General features: G+C 47.9%; 1 protein-coding gene across 1 annotated transcript; it reads right to left on the bottom strand.

The window, feature by feature from the left end:
• Positions 1–979: 979 nt before the first annotated feature.
• Positions 980–7,774, bottom strand: LOC117499108 (CST complex subunit CTC1-like). The gene is made up of 4 exons (XM_034151412.1): positions 7,506–7,774; positions 6,730–6,817; positions 1,378–1,456; positions 980–1,274 (listed from the first exon to the last, which is right to left on the bottom strand). The coding sequence occupies exons 1-4, from the start codon at positions 7,554–7,556 to the stop codon at positions 980–982; spliced, it is 513 nt and encodes a 170-aa protein (XP_034007303.1). The 5' UTR covers positions 7,557–7,774.
• Positions 7,775–9,852: the final 2,078 nt, after the last annotated feature.

Raw genomic sequence — 9,852 nt, forward strand, 5'->3', positions numbered from 1 at the left:
ATACACACACACACACACAAACACAATACACACACACACACACTACACACACACACAATACACACTACACACAATACACACACACAAGCACTTTTCAAACCTTGAAAACACCTCGTACAATTTCAAGCATTTTCAAGGATTTCCAGCACCCGTACGAACCCTGATTATTATACATCCAATAGCAGAGCCGACAGGAAGACTCGAGCACACAGCTCGCGCTGCATTATCATATATACAAAAAGAACACCATGCGTGTCATGATGGCACATAACAGCTCGCGGCCGCAGATTACTCCGGGTCCCAGACCCCCCCCCCCCCCATACCCCAAAAATGTTGTTATTGCAGATCTACATGAATCACACAAACGACCTATTTTGGATTCAAAACGGCGAATTACGCCGAAAGGTGACAAGTTTGCATCCCTGCTAAAGGTCCCCAAGAGCACCACTCTACAGGTCCCTGAAGGCATCACTCTACAGGTCCCTGAAGGCATCACTCTACAGGTCCCTGAAGGCACCACTCTACAGGTCCCTGAAGGCATCACTCAACAGGTCCCTGAAGGCACCACTCTACAGGTCCCTACAGCTCACTGAAGGCACCACTCTAAAGGTCCCTGAAAGCATCACGCTGCAGGTCCCTGAAGGCATCACGCTGCAGGTCCCTACAGGTCCCTGAAGGCACCACTCTACAGGTCCCTGAAGGCATCACTCTACAGGTCGCTGAAGGCATCACTCTACAGGTCCCTGAAAGCATCACGCTGCAGGTCCCTACAGGTCCCTGAAGGCACCACTCACCAGGTCCCTGAAGGCACCACTCACCAGGTCCCTGAAGGCACCACTCACCAGGTCCCTGAAGGCACCACTCTACAGGTCCCTGAAGGCATCACTCAACAGGTCCCTGAAGGCACCACTCTAAAGGTCCCTGAAAGCATCACGCTGCAGGTCCCTACAGGTCCCTGAAGGCACCACCCTACAGGTCCCTACAGGTCCCTGAAGGCACCACTCACCAGGTCCCTGAAGGCACCACTCAACAGGTCCCTGAAGGCACCACTCACCTCACACCTCACGCTGCCGCTGCTGTCCGTCAGCCTCCACTCTCCGTCCCGCCCCTCTCTCAGACAGCCAATCAGCAGCAGGCTGACCCTCGGCAACACCTGACCCGGCGCTGAGAGCTCCGCCTCCCGGACCCACGCTCGATGCTGATTGGTGCTCCAGGACAGGTGACTGAAGCAGGAGAGGTGTTGCCGTGAGAGCAGCTCGGACACACACACCGGCCTGAGGGGGCATCGTTGAGAACATCATGTTTTATTAATAACATCATGTTTTATTAATAACATCATGTTTTATTATTAACATGAGGAGGATGCTGTTAACGTACCTGTAGCTGACAGGTAAGCTGTGAGTGACACAACTCTGCTGGAGCTGCTTCACCACACACACACTCAGCTGGTACACACCTGCAACACAACACACACACTCAGCTGGTACACACCTGCAACACAACACACTCTCAGCTGGTACACACCTGCAACACACACACACTCAGCTGATATACACCTCAGTGTTTCCCCTACCATTGTCTTGGAGGGGCGCTGTGCCCCGCCAACAGAGCCCCTCGCCCCCCCTGAAATTCAAGGTGTTTAAAAAAATATTATTATTTTTTTTTTTAATATATATAGCACCAAATTGCAACTAATCTATATCTACTGTCACTTTTCACATTGAACATGTGCTCGTGTGGTGTCTAGTACCAGGAGGCTAGTACCAGGAGTCTAGTACCAGGAGTCTAGCACCAGGAGTCTAGCACCAGGAGTCTAGAACTAGGAGTCTAGAACCAGGAGTCTAGCACCAGGAGTCTAGAACCAGGAGTCTAGAACCAGGAGACTAGCACCAGGAGTCTAGAACCAGGAGTCTAGTACCAGGAGTCTAGCACCAGGAGTCTAGAACCAGGAGTCTAGTACTAGGAGTCTAGCACCAGGAGTCTAGTACCAGGAGTCTAGAACCAGGAGTCTAGCACCAGGAGTCTAGAACCAGGAGTCTAGAACCAGGAGTCTAGCACCAGGAGTCTAGCACCAGGAGTCTAGTACCAGGAGTCTAGCACCAGGAGTCTAGGACCAGGAGTCTAGCACTAGGAGTCTAGAACTAGGAGTCTAGTACCAGGAGTCTAGCACCAGGAGTCTAGAACTAGGAGTCTAGTACCAGGAGTCTAGTACCAGGAGTCTAGTACCAGGAGTCTAGAACTAGGAGTCTAGTACCAGGAGTCTAGCACCAGGAGTCTAGAACTAGGAGTCTAGCACCAGGAGTCTAGAACCAGGAGTCTAGCACCAGGAGTCTAGAACCAGGAGTCTAGCACCAGGAGTCTAGCACCAGGATTCTAGTACCAGGAGTCTAGAGCCAGGAGTCTAGCACCAGGAGTCTAGCACCAGGAGTCTAGCACCAGCAGTGTAGAACCAGGAGTCTAGAACTAGGAGTCTAGAACCAGGAGTCTAGCACCAGGAGTCTAGCACCAGGAGTCTAGCACCAGGAGCCTAGCACCAGGAGTCTAGCACCAGGAGTCTAGAACCAGGAGTCTAGAACCAGGAGGCTAGCACCAGGAGTCTAGTACCAGGAGTCTAGTACCAGGAGTCTAGAGCCAGGAGTCTAGTACCAGGAGTCTAGAACTAGGAGTCTAGCACCAGGAGTCTAGAACCAGGAGTCTAGAACTAGGAGTCTAGCACCAGGAGTCTAGAACCAGGAGTCTAGCACCAGGAGTCTAGAACTAGGAGTCTAGCACCAGGAGTCTAGAACCAGGAGTCTAGAACCAGGAGTCTAGAACTAGGAGTCTAGCACCAGGAGTCTAGAACCAGGAGTCTAGCACCAGGAGTCTAGAACCAGGAGTCTAGCACTAGGAGTCTAGAACTAGGAGTCTAGTACCAGGAGTCTAGCACCAGGAGTCTAGAACTAGGAGTCTAGCACCAGGAGTCTAGAACTAGGAGTCTAGCACCAGGAGTCTAGCACCAGGAGTCTAGAACCAGGAGTCTAGAACTAGGAGTCTAGAACCAGGAGTCTAGCACCAGGAGTCTAGCACCAGGAGTCTAGCACCAGGAGTCTAGAACCAGGAGTCTAGCACTAGGAGTCTAGAACTAGGAGTCTAGCACCAGGAGTCTAGTACCAGGAGTCTAGCACCAGGAGTCTAGCACCAGGAGTCTAGAACTAGGAGTCTAGCACCAGGAGTCTAGAACTAGGAGTCTAGCACCAGGAGTCTAGCACCAGGAGTCTAGAACTAGGAGTCTAGAACCAGGAGTCTAGCACCAGGAGTCTAGAACTAGGAGTCTAGAACCAGGAGTCTAGCACCAGGAGTCTAGCACCAGGAGTCTAGAACTAGGAGTCTAGCACCAGGAGTCTAGCACCAGGAGTCTAGAACTAGGAGTCTAGAACCAGGAGTCTAGCACCAGGAGTCTAGTACTAGGAGTCTAGAACCAGGAGTCTAGCACCAGGAGTCTAGCACCAGGAGTCTAGAACCAGGAGTCTAGCACCAGGAGTCTAGAACCAGGAGTCTAGCACCAGGAGTCTAGCACCAGGATTCTAGTACCAGGAGTCTAGAGCCAGGAGTCTAGTACCAGGAGTCTAGCACCAGGAGTCTAGCACCAGGAGTCTAGAACCAGGAGTCTAGAACCAGGAGTCTAGCACCAGGAGTCTAGCACCAGGAGTCTAGAACCAGGAGTCTAGAACCAGGAGTCTAGAACCAGGAGGCTAGCACCAGGAGTCTAGAACCAGGAGTCTAGAGCCAGGAGTCTAGAACCAGGAGTCTAGAACTAGGAGTCTAGCACCAGGAGTCTAGCACCAGGAGTCTAGCACCAGGAGTCTAGTACCAGGAGTCTAGAGCCAGGAGTCTAGAACCAGGAGTCTAGAACTAGGAGTCTAGCACCAGGAGTCTAGCACCAGGAGTCTAGCACCAGGAGTCTAGCACCAGGAGTCTAGAACCAGGAGTCTAGAACCAGGAGGCTAGCACCAGGAGTCTAGAACCAGGAGTCTAGTACCAGGAGTCTAGCACCAGGAGTCTAGAACCAGGAGTCTAGTACTAGGAGTCTAGCACCAGGAGTCTAGTACCAGGAGTCTAGAACCAGGAGTCTAGCACCAGGAGTCTAGAACCAGGAGTCTAGAACCAGGAGTCTAGCACCAGGAGTCTAGAACCAGGAGTCTAGAACCAGGAGGCTAGCACCAGGAGTCTAGCACCAGGAGTCTAGAACCAGGAGTCTAGCACCAGGAGTCTAGAACCAGGAGTCTAGAACCAGGAGTCTAGCACCAGGAGTCTAGCACCAGGAGTCTAGCACCAGGAGTCTAGTACTAGGAGTACCAGGAGTCTAGAACCAGGAGTCTAGCACCAGGATTCTAGAACTAGGAGTCTAGAACCAGGAGTCTAGCACCAGGAGTCTAGAACCAGGAGTCTAGAACCAGGAGTCTAGTACCAGGAGTCTAGAACCAGGAGTCTAGAACCAGGAGTCTAGAACTAGGAGTCTAGAACCAGGAGTCTAGCACCAGGAGTCTAGAACCAGGAGTCTAGAACCAGGAGTCTAGAACCAGGAGTCTAGAACCAGGAGTCTAGTACCAGGAGTCTAGAACCAGGAGTCTAGAACCAGGAGTCTAGCACCAGGAGTCTAGAACCAGGAGTCTAGAACCAGGAGTCTAGTACCAGGAGTCTAGTACCAGGAGTCTAGAACCAGGAGTCTAGAACCAGGAGTCTAGAACCAGGAGTCTAGAACCAGGAGTCTAGTACCAGGAGTCTAGAACCAGGAGTCTAGAACCAGGATTCTAGAACTAGGAGTCTAGAACCAGGAGTCTAGCACCAGGAGTCTAGAACCAGGAGTCTAGAACCAGGAGTCTAGTACCAGGAGTCTAGAACCAGGAGTCTAGAACCAGGAGTCTAGAACTAGGAGTCTAGAACCAGGAGTCTAGAACTAGGAGTCTAGAACCAGGAGTCTAGCACCAGGAGTCTAGAACCAGGAGTCTAGAACCAGGAGTCTAGCACCAGGAGTCTAGAACCAGGAGTCTAGAACCAGGAGTCTAGTACCAGGAGTCTAGAACCAGGAGTCTAGAACCAGGAGTCTAGAACTAGGAGTCTAGAACCAGGAGTCTAGAACTAGGAGTCTAGAACCAGGAGTCTAGCACCAGGAGTCTAGAACCAGGAGTCTAGAACCAGGAGTCTAGCACCAGGAGTCTAGGACCAGGAGTCTAGTACCAGGAGTCTAGTACCAGGAGCAGTGAGCAGCTATTGTACAGCGCCCGGGGAGCAATGGGAGTGGGGGGGGGAAGGGGGTTGTCCGGTGCCTTGCTCAAGGGCACCACGGCAGGGCAGGAGGTGAACTGGGACTCCTAGTTTATTAAAAAAACTAAACGCTTTCATTTTAAGTTGTGAGTTTAGTGTTTTCAGCTCTGACCCCTAGATTCCACCGGGTCCGTCTGCGCCGCGTTACGGCTGCGCCGCGGTTTTGTTCCGGCCTCCTCCGGCGTCATACCCTACCAGGCGCGTTTCAGAAGCATTTCAGAAGCGGAGCATCTTACCTGCCGGCTCGCAGTTTGAGTTGATTTGGGCATGTTTCCTGGACAGGCTACTTTGTACAGACAGAGTTAATAATAACTGTAATATTCCAGTTATAAACGACATGACTCAAAGATGTGTTGCTGTATTTTAGTGGGAATGCATTCATCATCATAATTATTCTATATATATAATTTACACAGTGCCTCGGAGGAGAACGCTGGCCTTTCTCCTCCTACTTGAAAGACTACGGAGGGATAGGGTCTGCAAAATTAGTTTGTGTGTGTGTATATATATATATGCTCTGAACGTTCCACTTCCTGCCTGCCTGACATTACGTTACGGCTGCGTCGCGTCAAAAATAGGATTCATCCTTCTGGGACGCTTCTGGGACGCTTCTGGGACGCTTCTGGGACGCTTCTGGGATGCTTCTGGGATGCTTCTGGGATGCTTCTGGGACGCTTCTGTGACGCTTCTGGGACGCTTCTGTGACACTTCTGGGATGCTTCTGGGACGCTTCTGGGACGCTTCTGGGACGCTTCTGGGACGCTTCTGGGACGCTTCTGGGATGCTTCTGGGATGCTTCTGGGATGCTTCTGGGATGCTTCTGGGACGCTTCTGTGACGCTTCTGGGACGCTTCTGTGACACTTCTGGGATGCTTCTGGGATGCTTCTGGGATGCTTCTGGGATGCTTCTGGGACGCTTCTGGGACGCTTCTGTGACACTTCTGGGACGCTTCTGGGACGCTTCTGGGACGCTTCTGGGACGCTTCTGAGCCGTAACGCGCCGCATGTGGTGGAATAGCACCCATTGACTAGAGTGGCCGCGATCGCCGTGAGCACCACGGCGCAGCCGTAACGCAGCCGTAACGCAGCCGTAACGCAGCCGTAACGCGCCGCAGACGGACCCGGTGGAATCTTAGGGGTAAGAAACACTGATGCATTAATCAATAACAATAATCCACAGCTCCTCTCTCTGCTCCAGTGGATGTAAATAATATATATCCCAATGCCACCCCCCCCCCCCCACAACACACACACAGCTGGTACACACCTGCAACACAACACACACACTCAGCTGGTACACACCTGCAACACAACACACACACTCAGCTGGTACACACCTGCAACACAACACACACACACACACACACACAGCTCTCCTTGTTGTTTCCACATGTATTCACGGGCTCAGCTGATTGGCTGCCTGACCTGTCAGTGAGGTGTCATCAGCAGGAGGGGCGGGGCCAGAGAGGTGATCTGAGACGAAGCTGAACATCTGCTGCAGCCACAGAGACTCCTGCAGAGAGCTTGATGTTATTAGTATTATTATACTACTGTGTACCAGACCTGAGTACTTCTACTTTTACTACAAGACCTGAGTACTTCTACTTTTACTACAAGACCTGAGTACTTCTACTTTTACTACAAGATCTGAGTACTTCTACTTTTACTCAAACTCAAGTACAAGATCTGAGTACTTCTACTTTTACTACAAGATCTGAGTACTTCTACTTTTACTCAAGTACAATATCTGAGTACTTCTACTTTTACTACAAGATCTGAGTACTTCTACTTTTACTACAAGATCTGAGTACTTCTACTTTTACTCAAGATCTGAGTACTTCTACTTTTACTCAAGTACAAGATCTGAGTACTTCTACTTTTACTCAAGATCTAAGTACTTCTACTTTTACTACAAGATCTGAGTACTTCTACTTTTACTCAAGTACAATATCTGAGTACTTCTACTTTTACTCAAGATCTGAGTACTTCTACTTTTACTACAAGATCTGAGTACTTCTACTTTTACTCAAGATCTGAGTACTTCTACTTTTACTCAAGATCTGAGTACTTCTACTTTTACTCAAGATCTGAGTACTTATATAATAATGTATAATACGTTATATGAGTAATATGAAGTGATATAGTGATATAGAGCAAAGTACAGTGATGTAGTGATATTAGAAAGTGATAAAGCGACTCACGGCCTCTCCGGAGGGCTGGAACTGATCCAGGAACAGCTGCAGGGACTCCATCGGATCCTACCGCTCTTATTACCGAATCATCAACAAACAAACAACAACAACACCACAACGTGCCGCTCTGATGTAAACAAACCGATCCCGCTCAGCTCACTTCTGGGTCCGCTACGGAGTCCTGCGAGGCTCAGAGCGCGAAGCTAAATACACAAAGAGTCTGCGGTGATACTCCGAGTACTAAAACACTCCTTCTGGAGAGAAACCCTCCTTCTGGAGAGAAACCCTCCTTCTGGAGACAAAACACTCCTTCTGGAGACAAAACCCTCCTTCTGGAGACAAAACACTCCTTCTGGAGACAAAACACTCCTTCTGGAGACAAAACACTCCTTCTGGAGACAAAACACTCCTTCTGGAGACAAAACACTCCTTCTGGAGACAAAACCCTCCTTCTGGAGACAAAACACTCCTTCTGGAGACAAAACCCTCCTTCTGGAGACAAAACACTCCTTCTGGAGACAAAACACTCCTTCTGGAGAGAAACCCTCCTTCTGTTTTTATTGAAAGAAATGAGTTATTGAGTCAGTATGGATTTAGGAAAGATCGATCTACAGCTTTAGCTTTAATGAAAATAACAGAAGAAATCACAGCAGCAGAAAGAAAGAAATACACAATAGGTGTATTTATTGACACCAGAGACCATTACCTATTCATTTCTAAATGACATAGATACGGTGTGAGAGGAGTAGTTCTAGATTGGTTAAAAGTTATTTAGATAACAGACAACAATATGTAGAATTAGCTGGTAGCACATCGGAGTGTATGAACACAGAATGTGGTGTCCCACAGGGCTCGGGTTTAGGGCCTACACCTTTTATTTTGTACATCAATGAAATATGAAACGTCAACATTATTGCAATGTGTGTTGTTTGCAGACGACACCAATCTATTTTGTTCAGGAGACGATTTAAACATTTTAGCAAAGTGTATTGGACATGAAATGGTCAAACTTAAAAGATGATTTGATGAAAATAAGTTAACCCTAAATTTGAATAAAACTAAGTTTATGGTTTTTGCCAATAGAAAAAAGATGAAAACATTTCACTGTCCATTGATGGAGTTTTTATTGAAAGGGTTTCTGAATGTCGATGTTTAGGTGTGACGCTGGATGATCACCTGACGTGGAAATCACACATAGCACATGTTTAAACCAAAGTGTATTGGATACTTCTGTTCTCAACAAGGCAAAGTATTTGCTAGATTACAAGGCATTGAGGATGCTGTGTTCACTCATTTTGCCATGTTTTATTTACTCTATAGAAGTGTGGGGCAACACGTATATGAGCAACATAAAGCCATATATATATATTACAGAAAAGAGCAGTAAGAATAATTCATAAAGCTGATTCAAGAGAACAGACTGTTTTAAAGTCAGGACTCTTGAAACTCAAAGAGATAGCTGCAGACATCATCAGTAATGCTCAGGGCAACAAGCAGAATGTTACCAGGGTATTTACAACAGCTGTTTGTTTTTGGATCAGACAAGGAAGACCACAGAAGGACATTACATTTAAGCATCCTTATGCAAGGACTACTCTAAAGCAAATGTGTATTTCGGTGGTTGGTGTAAAATGGTGGAATTCTCAACAGAAGGATCTCAAGAATTGTATTTTTCAGTTAAAGAAATGGTATAAATTAAGAAAAATGGGACTATTTGAAGCAGAATGTGAATAAGTCCATGTACTCTGGTCCTGCATTGGTACATGTCTTTTCTTCATTTGCAGGTCCCATTGTTATTGTTATTATTATTATTAAAAAAAAGAAAATGTATTATGAAGGGCAGACCATCTATTTATTTCTGTGTTAGTGAGACATGTCTCTGTGTTAGTGAGACATGTCTCTGTGTTAGTGAGACATGTCTCTGTGTCAGTGAGACATGTCTCTGTGTCAGTGAGACATGTCTCTGTGTTAGTGAGACATGTCTCTGTGTTAGTGAGACATGTCTCTGTGTCAGTGAGACATGTCTCTGTGTTAGTGACACATGTCTCTGTGTTAGTGAGACATGTCTCTGTGTTAGTGAGACATGTCTCTGTGTCAGTGAGACATGTCTCTGTGTTAGTGACACATGTCTCTGTGTTAGTGACACATGTCTCTGTGTTAGTGAGACATGTCTCTGTGTTAGTGAGACATGTCTCTGTGTTAGTGAGACAGCTCCTGATCAGTGGTTTTAACCCTCTGTCTCTGTGTTAGTGAGACATGTCTCTGTGTTAGTGAGACATGTCTCTGTGTTAGTGAGACATGTCTCTGTGTCAGTGAGACATGTCTCTGTGTTAGTGACACATGTCTCTGTGTTAGT

Source organism: Trematomus bernacchii, unplaced genomic scaffold, assembly GCF_902827165.1.
Source record: "Trematomus bernacchii unplaced genomic scaffold, fTreBer1.1, whole genome shotgun sequence".
In the NCBI taxonomy this organism is placed as follows: Eukaryota; Metazoa; Chordata; class Actinopteri; order Perciformes; family Nototheniidae; genus Trematomus; species Trematomus bernacchii.

What these genes read in the sequence shown, in the direction of transcription:
- LOC117499108 (XM_034151412.1), bottom strand. Translation starts at nt 7,556, where the DNA reads ATGGAGTCCCTGCAGCTGTTCCTGGATCAGTTCCAGCCCTCCGGAGAG. An exon ending in TGATGACACCTCACTGACAG is followed by an intron (nt 1,457 to 6,729) that starts GTCAGGCAGCCA and finishes GTTGTGTTGCAG; the next exon opens with GTGTGTACCAGCTGAGTGTG. An exon ending in AGCTTACCTGTCAGCTACAG is followed by an intron (nt 1,275 to 1,377) that starts GTACGTTAACAG and finishes ATGCCCCCTCAG; the next exon opens with GCCGGTGTGTGTGTCCGAGC.